We start from the raw sequence: 19,002 nt of genomic DNA, 5'->3' as shown, positions 1-19,002 counted from the left end.
CTCTCTCTCCCTGCATCGTATTTCCCAACATCGACGATTTCTCCCCTTTCCATTTATTAAAATAGTAAAAGCTTTGAGACGATAAAGTCGTGGACTCTCAGATTTTTCAGCACACGACTCCTCTAGAGATTTAGAGTTCGACGGAGTGATACGAATAATAACGGACCTCGGAATTTGTAATCTATCCAATATTGATTGATACGCGCTGACACAACTAGCCTGTGGCTGCACGTTTCTCCGGTTGTCATGGTATCATGTATATCAGCTGCCAATAGCGTACCTACCATCTCATTCTGTAGTTTTACTTTTTAACCCCCGACGCAAACAGGTCTTGAAACAGTTTAAAGTGTGTACCTGTATGTCTATCTTTAACATCGTGGCTCCCAAACGGATTAACCGATTCTGATCCACTTAGTTTTTTTTTAATGAAAGTTGAGAGAGTGTTCTTAGCTCTGATTCAAGAACATTATTAATCAGCGCACGATGCGACGCTTGGTTCTAAATTACTATTAAGAACCAATACATATTATGTTTCTTTTATATATGTATTTTAAAATAAATAAAAATAAACTGTACGTACTTATTATAATGGAAACAAACTTAAGCAACTTATTCGTTTACCAGTTTATAGAATAGGGGGATCCCTCGACTGAGGTGATAAAATAAAACCAGACAACTCACTAAAAGTGAAAAATATTTATTTTATTTTGAAAGTTGCGGAAAATAATATTGAATACCTGCAGTATTTTGTTTAATAGCTCTATGGAATCGATCAATAGCTTTTGCTTTTTGTTTTCTTCAAGATAATTTAGAGAAAAATCTATTTTAAACTTTTATAATAGTGAGTAAATTACTTCAGTAGGCACTCATATATAAGAGCTAAACGAAAACCAATAGTAGGTAGATCAAATTATCAATTGTTTGGCTTTCGTATATCTACTGGTATAATAATATTACTAGAAGGTAAATAATAAATAATGTACTTACATAATAAATAATTAGTAGGCAGGTATATTATCTACGTGATACAGTACTGTACCTAGGTATGATATTAAGAGGGGTCTCTCCGTCACTCGCTTCATACAAACGTAGTTCCAATTTCATTTGAATATTAAACAACCAAAGTCCATGAAATTTTGCTGACATATTCTAGAAACTAATATCTATGTCTGTGGTTTTCCAGATTTCTGTTAAAATATTTGGTTTCAAAGTTACGCAGTCTTAAAAATTTACATACAAATCTTTGAGCCCCTGTAATTTTAAAACTACATATTTTTAGAAAAATCTAAAACACCACAGACACAGATATTAGTTTCTAGAATATGTCTGCAAAATTTCATGGACTTTGGTTGCTTAATATTCAAATGAAATTGGAACTACGATTGTATGAAGCGAGTGACGGAGAGAGCCCTGTTAAATATCTTGACAATTATTTCACCGTTCTTCAGTCAAATCGGCTTTAATACCTACTTACCTATCACTTAGTTGATTAGAATCGTTTTCGTTTCTTCTAGGATTTGTACTTTGTAGGATTCGAATTAAATGTAACATTCTGTACATCTTGCAATGGAAGGTGACCTTAGAAATATTTATACCTATGCATGGTGAATTGATGATTCAGATTTATAGGTAGGTATGTGAGGTCATCTTTACTTACATTGAAATACATACCACAATTGCTTGCTTGAAATGCATTTCAGTGAGGTTGTTGACATAACATGGTATATAAATAGATGTTCTTCACATATTCTCATCCACTGAGCTTATCAGCAGCTGCGTTAAACAGATTAAAACATCCAATACAGCAATATGGTATACTTTAAATAAGTAAGTAAATAATATTTGCGCTTTATGAAATATTGTTATATTTATCAGCAAATATAGCCGTATCTACTATGGAAAATAGTTTTACTAAAAAGTGGCACACTACAACAGCGATAAATCTGGAAGCCCGGAGTCCAGGCAAAATGACGGAATTCCGACCATTCTATTATCTAGTACCCATATATAATTCATCTAATCCCATATTATGATAATTATTGATATTACCAACACATCTGTAACCCATGTTGCTTTCGAGACAGGTGGTACCTATTTGTGATTTGGTTATAGGCACCAAATGCAACCTATTCATAAATTTTTCGTGTGCCTGCCCCTTACATCCTTTCGCTAGATATATATTAATAGTTTCTAGGAAATGGCTCTAACGATTAGAATGAAAATTTTGATTTGGATAATGTTCTACTTTCCAAGTTTAGCTGGTTGAATGATGACATTTAACCAGCTAAACTTGATTCATTCCTCAGGAGCTCGGGGATGACCCCGAGTTCCTGAGGAATGAACTCGAAAGACGCAGTGAAGCTGAATCTCGTCCAGGTCCTTATCATCTAGAGAATGCACTTAGAAACATCCAAATTAAACCACCTATTTGATTAAGAACAGAAACTATGATAGAATCTGTATCCTCAACCGGTGGTGAGGATTCTTGTCCATCTGAAGTATATTCTCTACCCCAAATACCAAATACGTAGAGTTCAGCCGTAACATTTTTTAAATCTAATACGTATAAACTATTTGTGTCTTTAGATAAAACAGTTTCTGTATATGTATAGTCCTTAGGCTTTAGAGGCATGATATTAGTGTCTAATGATACGGGGAAGTAGATAGAATTTTTAGCGTTGATCTCGACATCCATCACAGGTGTTGGCACTCTTGCAGTGATGGTAAGCTCATCGAAAATGCCTGTTGAATTCGGTGAAAATCTTGGGAACCTGTGAAAATGTTTAAATATTAACAACAACAGGACAAAACTTTCCGAATCCTACTACTACTCATAGCACTTAGAAATAATATCAACTAAGATTTCTCCATCGGTTTTGTGGTTCAAAAAATAAGTCTACACTGTTAGAAAATTAATTTTGATGTCCTATATAGGTACCTACCTATTCGATTTCAGTTACGAAGATCACTGTTCAAATATCTGTTAGGTAGGTACTATTCTCAATGTGAACATTCCCAAGCCTTAACATTAATTAATAGTAGTAAAACATTCGTGTTAACAGTAGTGAAATAAAACTTCTGAAGATTAAAAATAAATTAGGTAAATTAGAACTAAGTACCTAATTTTGAAAATGCAGTCGATCTAAGAAAACAATCGAAAGATGTCGGTCCCAAAATAACTGTTCTGTTTGATAACCATTTATAGATATAAGAATATATGTAACGTTTGCGTTACTAATTTGAGTTATCTAGCTCAAGTTGCGCGTGAAGATGTTTTTAACCGACTTCCAAAAAAGGAGGAGGTTCTCAATTCGTCGGGATCTTTTTTTTTATTCAATAAAGCGCCAGCTATAAGTAGTTGCGATATTATTTGGATTATAATACTTTGTACTGTTAGAATTAATTCAGCCTTCTTTGAGATTACCTGTTTCCGCAAGTGCTGATATTCTGTCCTGTACAGGCGACCACAGAACAGACCTTGGCACCGCCGGTGGCTACGCCATCAAAAGTGCGGGTTCCACTGAATGCAAGGGCTCTATATCTATAGCTCTGCAAGAATAATTCAAAAAGGTTGATAAAAAATATTTGTTCCTCCTTTGTTCGCCAGTTTTTAATTTTTTTTAATCATTAATTTAATGTCTGGTTTGGGGATAATGACATCTGCACATTGCTGCTTTCTTAATCAAATTATGGATAGTGAGAAAGACTTATTTTGTTAGATTAAGAATTTTGTTGTATTGTTGTATTTAATTAGATTATAATAGGGCTGACATGTACTTTAATGTATCAAAGCCCTTAAATAAATAAGGGAAAAAAAAAATGTCAACGATCTTTGGCATTATTTTTAGTGAATTAAAAAATAATATCATTATTATAGTAATTAATTATATCATTACCATCGGGAACTAAATAAACTCACCGAACTGAAAGAGCCCCCGAAGGACGGAGGTAGGTAAATAAAAAACGTAAAGCGGGTAGGTACTTACATAAAATTAAAAATCCTCCATGTAAATAATTTTATTGAAATTCAGCATCAGAAATAAATTTAAATTAAATTTAAATTCAAATTTAAGTTGAACAAATACATACACTCGTTAGGTTTTCTACTTAATGTTAATGATGTCAGCTTTTTGGTCACCCAATAAAGAATTCTTGATTTCCGCGTGTGGTTCGACGTTTTCGTTAACAACTTCCTTACCAACTTTACTATCTTCTCCATAAATTCTTCCCCAAATACCAAAAGAAAGTAATTCAATTTGCGGCGAATTTAATCTATACGTAATAGATTGTTGATCATCCTGTATTATTTCGTTATTATCAGTTAGAGTATAAAAATGACGGGTTTGATCAATTCTGAAGGTATAATTTTGTGGATTCAAAGGATATTTGTTGTTTCTTAGTGAGATTGGATAATATATGACGTCATCGCATTTTAAAGTATTGTTGTAGTGGGAGCGATATGAAGTCAATTCAATTTCCAGCTCTTCAATTTCAGTATTCGTTTCTTCAGTGTTAAACCTGCAAGAAATAAATAAAGTACCTACTATAAAGCAAGAATAGTACCTAAATCAATTTTGACGAGGCAAAACTTGCATGCTTATAAATGAATATAACATAAGTAGGTATAGCTACTTATTCAAAAAGCTTTTCTTTTTAATGCAAACATAATATCATAGTGTTGCTTTTAAGCTTAAATACTGCAATGATTGGTCAATTTTGGTTCTAATCGATGGATCCGAGGGAAGGCTGCGGTGCCCGTAACACAGGTTTTCCTAGTACGGGTGCCAAAGCACTCACAAAAAATCTTTATTTTACTTTGTGCTTTACTTTGTTTTGTATTCTCCGTTTTGGAAGCCCTGTTTTCCGAGACACAGTTTTTACTAGTTCAGGAAACAGGTGCACATGCAGTAATGTTTATTATTATAACTAATTGTGTTTTGTTACGTTTATGTTACATTTGTTTCTGAGCCAAATAAATTTATCTTTATCTTTATCTTATCTTTAATTTTATATTTTGATATAATATAAGTAAAATGTCCATAGCATTATTTCCGATTCAACTCGTAAGTCTAGTTACAAGATGTCACTAGGAGTCAGTTTTTTTGTGAATTAAGTCTCCCAAACCCACAAGATAGGATCCTATAACCAGAAAGATCGGAAATTACAAAAAATATATTATATCGACATTTTGGCATCAATTTAGGTACGGTACGAGGTCATTACGGTACATTTAGAGCCAACGATAGGTACCTAAACAAACAATAATAAAGCAAACCAAAGACAAGTGTAAATTAAAAATTTATAACACCCCCGACAAGTGAAGGTTACAGTAACTAGAAAAAAGCTGATAACTTTCAAACGGCTGAACCGATTTACTTGGATGATAGCTAAGAACACTCTCGATCAAGCCACCTTTCAAACAAAAAAACTAAATTAAAATCGGTTCATTCGTTTAGGCGCTACGATGCCACAGACAGATACACAGATACATAGATACACAGATACACACGTCAAACTTATAACACCCCTCTTTATGGGTCGGGGGTTAAAAAGAAATCAGTAAACTACCTATAATAACAGCTCTTCAGATCCTCGTTTTTGCAGGAAACTATTACGCAACCCGCAGTACCAAGATGATTCTTCGCATAAATATTAAAGCTATCGTGAACAAAGGCTCGGTATAAAGGGGCCTGGAACGAAGAAGACGAGTTATAATTAAAATTATGTTCCTGTGATATAATAAATGCTCTTTCAACTAACGTTAATTAAATATTGTTCTGTTCATTTGAAAAATGTAAAAGTTTTATCTCAGCTAAAAACTATAAATATATTAATGAAAAGTAAAGTTACCTAACTAAATGAATATATTAAATAGGTAAAACATTTCAGGCTCATAAATAGGTACATTGCTTACCTTTCGAAGCAAAATCCAAAGCGGTGTAAAATGCACTAAAGTTATTTCATGCACTTAGTTAACTCAATTATGAATTGCAATTAAAACGAAAATCATGCAAACATGCGTTTTTTTTCTCGGAAAACGTCGAGTTAGTATTAAATTAGGCACCAGATGTTAACTAATGAATTAATTATTATACTTTGTTTATGAGTAACGTGCAATTTTAGTCAAGATGCCATTTCAAAATAAATAATTTATTATACTATAAAATATCTTAAATATCATTGCTATAAAAAAAGCGGTCCCATTTTGACCCTATAAAAATGTGACCCAACCTACCGTGTTTCCATTTCGCTGACTTAAACGCACTTTAAAGTGACAGTATACATCTTTATCTTCTAGGGTAAACTCTTCTAAACCCGTTTTCAACAATCTGCTCACATGAGAGAGTAAAGAGGGATCAGTTTTTAGCAGTAAGTTATCTTGGTCTGCGGGGTTATCATAGATGGGACCCGGATAAGTACCTTCCACCTAAAATTGAAAAAATATACAAAACAAAGTGAAATTTGTCATTAGAGGTTTACCTATGAACTTGTCTCAATGCCAAAATATTTTTCTCCTCTAATCACGCATGTTCTAAGGGTAAGTGGTCTCCAGTCAGCCCACCTCCTAAACTGTTGTTTTATAGGGGATGCACACAGCTTTAAGAAAAGCGACGCAGCTACTATAAAAAGTATAATATACAATGTAATTATGCTTAATAGCTAAACCATCACTAGCACCTTACTCCGTGCTACTAGTAAATATATACTTTACTTTTAATGAACACCTAGATAAAAATGTCCTGACTCACTCATTCACTCACTGAGTCACTCCTAACTCACTCATTCACCCCTTGAATCTAAAAAGCTGAAATATTACAATCCAAATTTTTCGAAATTCCCTCGAGAACAAAGTTGTGGGTAGATGCTTATGAGAAATAATTACATATCATTAGCATACATATATCCACACTAATATTATAAATGCGAAAGTATGCCTGTCTGTCTATCTGTCTGTCTGTCTGTATACTACCTTTTCACGGCCCAACAGTTTAATCGATTCTGACGAAATTTGGTATAGGGTTAGCTTATATCCCGGGGTCAGACATAGGCTACTTTTTATCCCGGAAAATCAAAGAGTTCCTGCGGGATTCCTAAAGACCCATCCACTTAACCGATTTGTATGAAAGGTACCGAAGTAGCTTGCGTCCCTGTAATCGAAATAGGCAACTTCTTATCCCGGAAAATCAAACAGTTCCCACGGGATCTATAAAAATCTAAACCACGCGGACGAAGTCGCGGGCATCCTCTAGTTTAAAATAAAAGCATACTTGTCCAGGCACTTTAGGTACTTCAGCAACGAGTAACCTCGTGGTTGGTACACCAGTCATTAGACTGATTAATGCTCCGGCTTTTCCCGAAAAGATGCCTGACCCTGTTGAATATACAGACAGTAATTATTATTAATCTCTATAAGAGAAGTATGATAATTACTTACTAAAATTTTAATTATTACTAATTATATAAAAGAAGTACCTAAGTAAATACCTATTACATACGTAACACCAGGGTTTTAGCTAAAGTAACAAATTATTATCAATTTTTAATTTAATTTCATTTAAATTAAATTTAGCGTTCTTGTACAATGCCCGTAAAACCGAGTAGGTAAGTAGAGTATAATTGCCATATCCCTCCAGGATAGCCACTACCATTTTAGATTGCATCGTCACCATCGAGTCAGATCGCAGTCATGTGCCATTGTCATGGGATAAAAATAAATCTAACCTGTACTTCCGACTCTAACATTGTTAGCTCCAGCAGCGAGGAAGTTGACATTCATAGTGTGAGCGTATGCCTGTTGAATTTCCACAGCTGTGAAAGATAGGTAAATAAAATTAATAGTCAACCCGGGTAACTAAAATGTGCTTTAACAAGTGTAAATTAAAAATTTATAACACCCCCGACAAGTGAAGGTTACAATAACTAGAAAAGAGCTGATAACTTTCAAACGGCTGAACCGATTTTCTTGAATTATAGCTAAGAACACTCTCGATTAAGCCACCTTTCAAACAAAAAAAAAACTAAATTAAAATCGGTTCATTAGTTTAGGCGCTACGGTGCCACAGACAGATACACAGATACACAGACACACAAACACACAGATACACAGATACACAGATACACACGTGAAACTTATAACACCCCTCTTTTTGGGTCGGGGGTTAAAAATACTGCTTTTGACAAGCTGCGGTATTTAAAAAACGTGTCCTAAGCTGTGCAAAAACTTAGGTAGAACTTTATTTATAATTAGCTACCCCTGTTTTAATGAACCCTGGACACCTAAAATTGGTAACTCCCATAAAGAGTCATCTTTATAAAGTCTTTAAAAAGTTTATTGCATCATAAAATACTTGTCCTCAAACCGAGTATAATTTATAATGCTATAAATCGTACCTATACAATGTATTGGAACGATTAAATAAAAAGCATTCATGTATGTAGATAATATTAGATATTATGTACGTTTTATATAAACACTTACCAGTCAAATAGGGCAATTCAGAAAACCACATAGTGGGGAAGATGACGTCAGTGATTTTGTTCTTCTGGACTACCTGGATAGATGGTACTTGGAACATCAAATCGAAGCAGATAAAGTGGCCAAAGGTCACGCCGAAATCCGTCGTGAAGATTCCCAGATCAGGCGTTAAGGCTGCCGTCCGAGAATACTCCCCAAATAGATTTATTTTACGATACCTGTAAGAAAAGCGTGTGAGATATTTTATGAGAGACAAGCTGATCCGCTTCGCTCGGATGGAATTTGCTATTGTATATGCCTACTTACATAATATATAATTAGATTAATTAGCCTATTAATAGCTTTTTAATGGTAAAAGAATTACAAAAATCGGTTCAGTAGTTTCAAATTTTGTCGATTACAAACAAACAAACACACCGGCAAGAAAGCGAGTTAGTAAAAAGTGTTAAAAATAAAAGTGACCCAATAAAATGTCGTAAATGGCAATTTATTCTAAAATAAATAAAATTTGCATTTCAAAGTAAATTATAATAATTTATGAAACGGTCCTTCAACCATTCAGTCGGTATTAAATTAAACTAATAAAAGTTAGTTTGGAGACATCACTGTTTAACAACTAAGTAGTTAAAAAAAATTAACGTGGTAAGTAGGTACCTACGTATATTTTGTGATATTATTGATCCTTAATTTTTTTCCGGGCAAAATATTTTACTTTTTAACCGACTTCCAAAAAAGGAGGAGGTTCTCAATTCGTCGGAATCTTTTTTATTTAAATAATGTCTTGTCCTATAAAATATCTACCTGTCAATGACCGCCCCATTCCTGTCGAAAACGACATTGGTATTGAAACGGTATTGTTTTTGCTTCGGGCAATTCTCGCCGGGAGATCCCCCGTTTTTGCAATCCATCATCTCTTGCACGTTAATAACCACGTAGATTTGGCTTTGTTTTGCAGCTTCAGAAATAGAAACCAGAACCTGAAATAAAAATAGCAAGTACTTAGGTATATCAAAGAAAAATAAATAGTAAGTTAAGCAAATAAAATACTCGATAAATGGTAAAAGAAATAGTCTTCCATTTCGTAGAACGCAGATTACTGCATGAATATCTATTTTGGCCAAGAAGCATTTCGTTTTACCTACAAAGATTTCTAATTCTAATATGCTCCTATTAATATAGGTACCTATTTAAAAAGTTCTCAACGACTTTTTTGACGGATTCAAGCCGACAATAATACCAAAGTTTTGATCAATCGCAGCATATTTTCGTTTGTTGGCAAATTTTTTTTTAATGGCCGTTACGTCGTATGTTTTACCTCGTCATATAATTCTGGATGTGTAGCAGGGACGGGGTATACTTTCAGCAAGCCATAGATTGGTACGACCACACTTTGCCCTCTGGTCAACGTCATCTCAGGAAATACAATAATGTCAGCATTCTGAAAACGAAACATATACTGACATGGATTCACACACAGAATTACAAGTATTAAGTAGACAATTTTTTTAAATGATGTACCTACCTAACCAAAAATTCACGGTTTTCGGATTTATTCCTTTACTTGTGCTATAAGAGCTACCTACCTGTCAAATTTTATGACTCTAGGTAAACGGGAAGTATTCTATAGGTTTTCTTGACAGACACGACGGACCGGACGGACGGACAGACCGACAACAAAGTGATCCTATAAGGGTTCCATTTTTTCTTTTGAGGTACAGAACCCTAAAAATTACCAATAAAACGTGAAGCAGATACCTAGCCGTTAATCTACTGACCAAATTGAATGTTGAGGTCCCAATAACACGCTGTCGAATATCATTTAAAAAAGAGAATTTTCCAAACTTAGTAATGTGAATCCAGACCTATCTTATGTTTACACTTTACATGCAACTTGTATAGGTATAATTGCACCAGAAAGGTCGAGTAATGTGAAGCGTTTACTAATCGACCTTATTATCGCTCAATTTAACGTATTTATCTGGATTCATTAGATGTGTGTATTAAATCCAAAGTTCCATACTATTATATTATTTAAATTCGTAAAATAAATGCGTGTCTGTCTGTCTGTCTGCTAGCTTTACACGGCCCAACAGTTTAACCGATTCTGATGAAATTTAGTACAGAGTTAGCTTACATCCCGGGGAAAGACATAGGCTACTTTTATCCCGAAAAATCGAAGAGTTCCCACGGGACTCTTAAAGACCCATCCGTTCAACCGATTTATATGACTTATGACTAATATTATAAATGCGTAAGTGTGTCTGTCTGTCTGTCTGTCTGTCTATCTGTCTATCTGTCTGTCTGCTAGATTTTCACGGCCCAACAGTTTAACCGATTTTGATGAAATTTAGTACAGAGTTAGCTTACATCCCGGGGAAAACATAAGCTACTTTTTATCCCGGAAAATCAAAGAGTTACTACGGGATTTACTATGAGTTACTAAGTATTTAAAGTCTTATGAATTGTGATTCACACCTGGCTTGCAGCCTCTTCTATAAGTTGTAAGTACTTTTGCAGATTAGCTGTTTCATTAGACTGTACTTGGTACTCGACAACTGCTGCGACATAGCTGCGATCTGCTGGTGTCGATTTCTGTGAAAATATGAAAATTATTTCTTGAACCTTTTGTAGCATTTTTTTAGTTATTGTATAGAAGCAGGTGTTACTTTGCGGAAGTCCATGATATCCAAAGAAGCTTAATTTGCTATAATCCGCTAAAAAAATCATATCTGTATGGTATAACATGGAGCATGCGACATGCACCGCCCGCCCTCCTATTGCAGGAAATGCCAGCCACCAAGCAAGCCCCAAGTACCACCACGCAACACCATACAAATCCACCAGAACACACTCGACGCACGATTCGCTCCGATACCGGAGCATTCTTAGGAGATGTAGACCTTACAATGCACAATTGCAAATTTGCATGTCGCACGCTGCATGTTGTACCGCACAGATTTGCCTTTTTTTAGCGGATTATAGCAAATTAAACTTTTGATTTGCATATTTTTTAGTTACAAACTTCGTTCTCTGTGCTATATTATAAGACTTTAATACTAAGACTCCGCTGTCCGTCCGTCCGTCCGTCAGCGGGCTGTATCTCGTGAACCATAATAGGTAGAGAGAGACCTGTCATTTTCACAGAATGTGTATTTCTATTGCCGGTATAACAACAAATACTTAAGATTTCAAAATTGCCGCCATGAAAATTATAATAAAAGTGTTATTTCTTGTATAATGGTGCGTCCAAATCAATGAAAATTCTACAAAGAAGAGCCGGACATAATATTCTCAGCGAATTCTATTGTATTCAGTTCTATCTAAAGATAGAACTGAATACATTCTACAATTCTACCTATAGGTATAGGTATTTTCCCTCGTGACATTTGTGCTGACTAGTCCCATTTATTCATTTTCCTCATAATTGAAACACAATACAGACAAATTGATAAAAAACCTGAGCAGAAAGTCGTATGAAACACAGAAACATAAATATGCAGATAACCGTCATGTTTATTGAATCACAATGCGACTTGCTTGTCGCTATCACTAGCACATACTAGCATAGTTGCAAGATGAAAACATGTGTTATATCTTACTATCAGACATGAATTTAGTAGTGAAAAATCGTAGGTCTATGCTATCAGATAAGTAATTGTTTCCACTATCATATCTAATAGAATAGGTACGATAGACCTATCAAAAATACCGCTTAACCAATTTCCTACCGGATTTTGAGCTTGAAACTTAACAATTTTTCAAGTTACTACCTAAGTGAATAGTTTTTTATCATTTTTAATTTAAATCTTTTATTAAAGTAAATCTTGAATTAAATTAAACGCGAAGCTAGTAGAGTGATCGCATAGTTTTTTTTTTGTATAACTTGAAAAAATCATTAAATTATCATTGGTTTTTATTCTAATTACTTCAAATTCAAATTCAAAATATTTTTATTGAATTAGACTTTTACAAGTACTTTTAAATCGTCAAGAGCATCTACCACTGGTTCGGAATGCCTTTCTTACCGAGAAGAACCAACAAGAAACTCGGCGGTTGCTTTTTTCAAAGATTGGATATACAATGCCATGTTGTAATTTAAGGTATCTGGCAGAGGATTGCCACGATACTGTGTCTGGTAATGCATGACGTGATTTCTAATATACTATTCCAAAGAAAATATAAAAGTATAAAACTTTGATGATTTGTTTACACCTTTGTTAAGTACCTGTTATCTCCCAAACCAAAACCACCATGATCCAAACTTCATAGTCGCTGATTGTTTCTCCATGTGTTGAGGTCAATACGCATATGAACTTTGAGCTTTTATAAAATCTAAAAGGTCTGGCCCTCGCGTGCTCTTAGGCTGAGATTTATAGAGCGTACTTTGACTTTGCTCAGACTTAAGTCAGAGTTAAAACGAGACAGATCGATATGAGCGTTATAATGCTGTCTCGTTTTAACAGTGAGCAAAGTCAAAGTACGCTCTATAGATTTTAGCCTCAGTCACCTATACATTGAAATCAGGCGCTGACTACTCAAATGACAATGTGATACAACTTTGCCGCAAATAAAACTACATTAGTTATCAAATAAAAAACATTTAATCAAACCACGCTTTGTTCAAGACTGGAGTGTCTAGAATGCTCTATATGGCTCCTTAGACTTTGAGTGTTCAGTTTCTCTCTGCGGAGAGCCTGTGATCGTGCCCGTCTACTTTTCATTGGGGAACTCATACGGGTAGATCGACGGCGATCAGATATACCTGAAAAACAAATAATTGGTGATGAGAGCAACGAGCTCCATAATATTTTGCTTGTTACATTTATTTTACCATATTTTATATAAGTAATGCCATGACCGAAGCCTTTCACTACCAAAAATTCACACAACTGAGCAAAATAAGGGAGAAGTATTTTATTGTGACCCAACCAAGATATTTCCCAAACAGCTCAATCTTAATTTTAAGGATGTTTTTGAGATGTAATATCGTCTGGATTTATTATAGCAATGTTTACTGAGCACATAAATGCAGCGACCATTGTACCCACCATTGATCGTGGATATGAATTAATATCACAACAAGTTGATGAACTGCAGGAATAAATGCAAAAACATGTATTGACATCCTTATTATAATTTGACACAAAGCAGGGCTCAGGTAACGAAAATAATATTTGTGGGGCAGGGCACCTTTGACAAATTCCTTTGTTTCAAATAAGTTTCTTTTTGGTATGTAGCATCATCACAGACCCAATATCCTATCCTGACCTCTGGGTTGCCCTGTTGGAAACCCGTCTTTGTCACTTAGATTTTGCATGGGTTAGGCTTAGGGTTGCAAGAATTTTAGCTCGAGGGTTGGTATGTCTAATTGCGTCATAGCAAGGTCCACTAGAATTCAAATGGGTGGAATCAATGTAACACCTGTTTGTATGCCCTAGCCGTTTGCCGAGCAGCTTTGTAGTTAGCTGTCGGCAAATGGTAACGTCGCGTCGGCTAATTCGTGGGCTCATCTAATAGGCAAATAGTCGTCATATTTCTTAATTTATAACATCTTGCAATAGCGTAACCTATTCTTGGAAATAGGAAGACGTAAGTATTTCCTTCTGACATGTTACCGCCAAATATTTATTCCAGCGCACCCCATCCAATAGCCTAATTAAGTTCTTTTTAAGTATATTTATTCCTTGCAATAGCCCTGTAGATACCCACCAGGGATTATCGCTCAGTGCAAGTCAATGAAGTAATGAAGGATAAGAACCAGTAGTTATATCACATGCATCCATCTCACAGCCTAAACTAAAACTTTCATTTAACATAAATTGACACTCCAGGACTGCCATTGAAATTTCGTAGTTATATTTTTCTGATCTATTTGATTAAAAAACGCACCCTTAAGTCTAGTAAGATCAGTACCAAATCCAACGTTGTGATCCCCAAATTGTCCAGCAGTAGCTTGATTAGCCTTTAACTTCTCATACAAAGCCATATATTCTTCGCCCACCCTGGCATCATCCAAATTCCTTTGGAAGCCCAGTGATCGCGACAGTGGCATTTCTGTCATTGTTAGCTCTTCTTCGGTTGATGTGACGTCCTGTAATGATTTTTGTAGAGTATTCAATTATATTAATTATTACTAGTATTTATTAATAATAAATATTAGTAGTGTAAAAATCGACAAAATTCAAATTTACAGCTATGAAAAAATGTTTCAATGGAAACTAAAAGATAGACTTTTGTTATCACTTCCTCAAACAAATTAATGAGATTATAAAAGCTCTCTAATTTTCACAGTTCCAACATACTATCTCTATGGTTCCAACTTTTAACAAAAGAGTGAATTCAACAGAAAACTTGTCACGTGCTTTTGAATAAATATCTACCTAACTAGCTGACGCCCGCGACTTCGTTGTTTAGTTGTCGCGTTGATTTAGTTTTTTCCCGTGGAAATCCCGTGGGAACTCTTTCGTTTTCCGGGATAAAAAGTAGCCTATGTGCTAATCCAGGATATTATCTATCTCCGTTCCGAATTTCAGCCAAATCCGTCCAGTAGTTTTTGCGTGAAGGAGTAACAAACATACACACACACACACCCACACACCCACACACACACACAAACACACATACACACACACACACACACATACACATACAAACTTTTGCCTTTATAATATTAGTGTGATTAGTAAGCCAGTAGGTAGCTGTACTTCAGGTTTTTCTATTATTTTATTGTAACCTAGCTCCGTGGACATTAGTTAGCACATACAAAATCTAACACAGAAGATGAAAGTAAAAATTTTATGTTAGAAACCACCACATTGGAAACATTGGAAATTACGAAATATACCTCTATCACAGTAAACACTAAAGTATATACAAAAATTGTCCAGAAGACCATCGCTCGGAAAAATTAAAAAGCAGACTACTACGTGTGTTTGTCTTGAAATCCACTCAGAGATATGAACCGAATTGAAACTTCATTGTAAAGTTTTCTTTGTTGCAAGACAATGGTCTAAACAATGAATGAGACAACAACAAACAACATTGTTTTCAAAAAATTCAACATGCAGTTCGAGAGAGGACCTCACGAATTATTGTGACATCAATTTTTAGGGTTCCGTACCTCAAAAGAAAAAACGGAACCCTTATAGGATCACTTTGTTGTCTATCTATCTGTCTGTCTGTCTGTCCGTCTGTCCATCCGTCGTGTCTGTCTATAGGGTACTTCCCGTTGACCTAGAATCATGAAATTTGGCAGGTAGGTAGGTATTATAGTAAAAGTACAGGAATAATTCTGAAAACCGCGAATTTGTGGTTACATCATTAAAAAAAATTAAAATGTGTTTCAATTTTCAAAGTAAGATACTATACCAAGTGGGGTATCATATTATGAAAAGGCTTTACCTGTACATTCTAAAACAGATTTTTATTTATTTTTATGCATAGTTAATAGTTTTTGATTTATCGTGCAAAATGTTGGAAAAAATACCCAAGTACGGAACCCTCAGTGCGCGGATCTGACTCGCACTTGGCCGGTTTTTTTATTCATTAACATTTATCATCATCATCATCATTAGTATAACGATGTCCAGGGTAGGCAGCGACCAAAGTCACAGAGAGAGAGAGAGTCATAGAGAGTAAGGTTTTTTAATTTATTTCCTACAATTGATAATGCAATCTAAGGTCGCGCCTGCATAAAAAAATGCCGATTTTGAAGTTTCCAATTTAAGTATAGCTAGCGGGAAAAGCAGAAGCCGTAGGTTCACCCAAATGAGTTTAAATAAGAAATTACTCTGGATAAAAAAATCACAGTTGGTACTCTGCTGTAGCGACTGGCATTCGAGATTTCCGACACAATAAGATCCCATTGTTTCCATACCTAATTTTATTTTTAAAAAAGCGACCAGTTTTACCAATACGGCGCTCAATAATGGTGACAAAACAGATAATGATGACCTGTCGAAGAACAAATATTCCATCGTTATCACAGGTCAAGTGGTTGGCACAATAATAGTAACTGACGACCACGCATCAAACTGGATTTAACTGGTATAAGTAAGTGGTATGTTTCAATAATATTAATCGTTTATTGGCAAACACATGATAGTTTTGAAAATAGATAGTTAACATTATATATAGATATTAAGGTGTATGTCTGTATGTTACCCTTTTCTGGCCTATTTGCCGAAGTACAGAGATAGCTTGTATACTAGTCATTGGCTAGGTTTTATTCTGGAAAGTCTTTGATTTTCAGTATAAAAAATACCTAACAATCCACTGAATTCTTAAATAACTTTTAAATTCACTTAATCATTCAATACTGATTGAGTTATTTATTAAGTTAAGTTATTGATTCATAAATAGATAGGTAAATAATAAATAGGTGCAAAATAGGTATTTAGTTCCAAAAAGTGCAACTTCAGCTGTTGGCTTTAATTTTTTTAAACATAAAAGTATGATCATCACCTATTCGTACCGATTTATTATCAGTGTACTGTATTATATAATCTTAAGATGTACCTATTATGTATAAGTAGGCTGTATCTGTATAAATAGCGTGTATGTACGTGTATATAATACCTATTATACCGGAAATAGAAAAATCTAAGCTCGTATCGCTGACGTTAAGTAGGTAACTGCACTGCACCTATTCACTATTCAGACATGGAGTTGCAATCAGCTATAGCTACTAATTTTTAGTTACACTTCCGATATATTTTCAAATAAGTAAGTTTTTCATAATTATAGTTTAAACCAAGTACGTACTTATCTCATTTTATGCAAATATTCTGCACTTACCTATGTTAGTACTTGAGTACGTACCACGAGTATGTAGTTACTCAAGTAAAGTATATATGTACTGTCAGGAAAATATTTATTAATTGTATCACCATTTTTAAATTACTAAGAGTGACATATTATCTAAAAAAAACAACGCAATATTACCTGCACGTAACACACGCACACGTACATACAATACATTACGTTGTATTGAGCAAAACTAACATCAAACTATACCTACAACGCCAACAAATCGACAGGCAATTAGCCTTTCTTGCATGTCTCCATCCGTTCGTTTCGACACGTAACCGCTTCTAACCAGTTACTGAATACTAGTTTAGTTGTTCACTATCGGCTAACTCCATACAGCTGATGACCCTAAGGTGAAAAAAATAACTATGGTCCATATTATTTTCATGCCTACAATACAAGTATAAATCTGATGGACACCTCTTGTTTTATTTTGTGACGTGTGAATTTCTTCAGTTTAATTGGTTTTAATTTTTGATGTGTTCTGGTTACTACCAGTATCAATATTATTTGTGGCAGTTCTTTTGTTTCTATTTTTAGTGACATTAGGCGGGTACCTACTTATCTTTACATCTTCAATTTTTTCTCTCGGTTTTAGGATGGCGAAGCTCTGGTCTGTTGTAAACCAAAGCCACAAGCTAAGCCATCTATCATAAAATCGATCGTTAAAATCGTGTGTGTTGCCAGTGATGATGGATCCGAGACATGGTGTCTAACTATGAACCTCATAATTAAGAAAATTTCTCCCTACGTGATCAAATCAGAAATGAGGAGTACCGGCAGAACGACACTAACCGACATTGCTAAACGGGTTGCGAAGCTGAAGGTTGAAGTGGCAATGGGCAAAGAAAGTTCAAAAAAACGGATCTAGGGGTCCTAGAATGGCACTGCAGGTGCTAGAATGGCAACCTCACACACGAAAGCGTAACGTTGGCAGATTTCCCAGATCTAGGCGCATAGACGATATCAAACGAATCGTAGGGAGCCGTTAAATTCAGGCGGTGTAACCCCTTGGCGTGTGGAAATCCCTACAAGAGACCTATAACCAGCAGTGGACTGGACGTCTATCGGTTAACGATGGTGGTGATGAGCTCTATTTATTCTCTAAAAGATGCCTGTATTAGAAAATCTCCTAGACATGACTTGAATTTTTTTAAAGTTATGCTTCTAACAGTGCTTGGTTAATTTTTGACAGTCCTGATTTTCTTTTTTGGCTTTTTAAAGTGTGATTACTGATTTCGTATACATGTTAAAGGGTACCGTTTAGCCAATTCCATACCTAGTGGCCAAAGTCAGTGCTCACGCAGAGGTTTCCAGAGAAAGGCAAAACAGGACAAGATACCCTAAGAAACTTGTCCAAAAACCAAAAACGAAATGATTACTACGATACCTATGATTATTACGAAAACAGGTAGGTACCTACTGCTCCCACAATGAGAAAATGTTGAAAAAAAGAAAATATTATTTGACTACCAATCCCTTTCAATAAAGGCAACTTTTGTAAGCATGAAGGTAGAAAGAGGAATCTGAAATTTCTACCGTTAAACCCGTTAACCAAACAAATTGTAAAATGGGTAATTATATAATTTTTAAATAAGTAGGCATATAAAAAATTGCGGAAGCGGCGGAATTCGAAACTGCGTCTTGTGTAGGTAAAAGCACAGTCACAAAAATTTTAAAAATACAGGTAATTATTGTTTACAAACATCAATATTACG

The 19,002-nt window shown here is 34.9% G+C and overlaps 2 protein-coding genes across 3 annotated transcripts; both read right to left on the bottom strand.

The window, feature by feature from the left end:
* Positions 1-2,133: 2,133 nt before the first annotated feature.
* Positions 2,134-12,053, bottom strand: LOC123871438 (vanin-like protein 2). 2 transcript variants are annotated; one of them, XM_045915252.1, is made up of 11 exons: positions 11,934-12,053; positions 10,952-11,068; positions 9,792-9,914; positions 9,278-9,453; positions 8,480-8,694; positions 7,723-7,809; positions 7,269-7,372; positions 6,236-6,427; positions 3,425-3,549; positions 2,321-2,771; positions 2,134-2,271 (listed from the first exon to the last, which is right to left on the bottom strand). In XM_045915252.1, exons 1-10 carry the CDS (start codon positions 11,985-11,987, stop codon positions 2,384-2,386), a joined length of 1,581 nt encoding a protein of 526 aa, XP_045771208.1. In that variant the 5' UTR covers positions 11,988-12,053; the 3' UTR covers positions 2,134-2,271; positions 2,321-2,383. The 2 variants fall into 2 exon arrangements, with proteins under 2 accessions (XP_045771208.1, XP_045771206.1); XM_045915250.1 differs by lacking the exons at positions 2,134-2,271; positions 2,321-2,771; positions 3,425-3,549 and adding exons at positions 3,990-4,518; positions 5,569-5,690.
* A 1,000-nt stretch (positions 12,054-13,053) lies between these two features.
* LOC123871463 lies at positions 13,054-17,431 on the bottom strand. Its single transcript, XM_045915305.1, has 3 exons — positions 17,420-17,431; positions 14,366-14,567; positions 13,054-13,238 (listed from the first exon to the last, which is right to left on the bottom strand). The coding sequence occupies exons 2-3, from the start codon at positions 14,535-14,537 to the stop codon at positions 13,081-13,083; spliced, it is 330 nt and encodes a 109-aa protein (XP_045771261.1). The 5' UTR covers positions 14,538-14,567; positions 17,420-17,431; the 3' UTR covers positions 13,054-13,080.
* Between the last annotated feature and the right edge of the window lie 1,571 nt (positions 17,432-19,002).

The sequence above is a fragment of the Maniola jurtina genome, chromosome 13 (assembly GCF_905333055.1).
Source record: "Maniola jurtina chromosome 13, ilManJurt1.1, whole genome shotgun sequence".
Taxonomy (NCBI): domain Eukaryota; kingdom Metazoa; phylum Arthropoda; class Insecta; order Lepidoptera; family Nymphalidae; genus Maniola; species Maniola jurtina.
The sequence above is the reverse complement of the archived record's forward strand: the minus strand, read 5'-3'. Positions and strand labels throughout refer to the sequence as shown.

What these genes read in the sequence shown, in the direction of transcription:
- LOC123871463 (XM_045915305.1), bottom strand. Translation starts at nt 14,537, where the DNA reads ATGACAGAAATGCCACTGTCGCGATCACTGGGCTTCCAAAGGAATTTG. An exon ending in TGATCTTACTAGACTTAAGG is followed by an intron (nt 13,239 to 14,365) that starts GTGCGTTTTTTA and finishes TTTGTTTTTCAG; the next exon opens with GTATATCTGATCGCCGTCGA.
- LOC123871438 (XM_045915250.1), bottom strand. Translation starts at nt 11,987, where the DNA reads ATGACGGTTATCTGCATATTTATGTTTCTGTGTTTCATACGACTTTCT. An exon ending in TGTTAGAGTCGGAAGTACAG is followed by an intron (nt 7,373 to 7,722) that starts GTTAGATTTATT and finishes TATATTCAACAG; the next exon opens with GGTCAGGCATCTTTTCGGGA. An exon ending in CTGAAGAGCTGTTATTATAG is followed by an intron (nt 4,519 to 5,568) that starts GTAGTTTACTGA and finishes TATTTCTTGCAG; the next exon opens with GTTTAACACTGAAGAAACGA.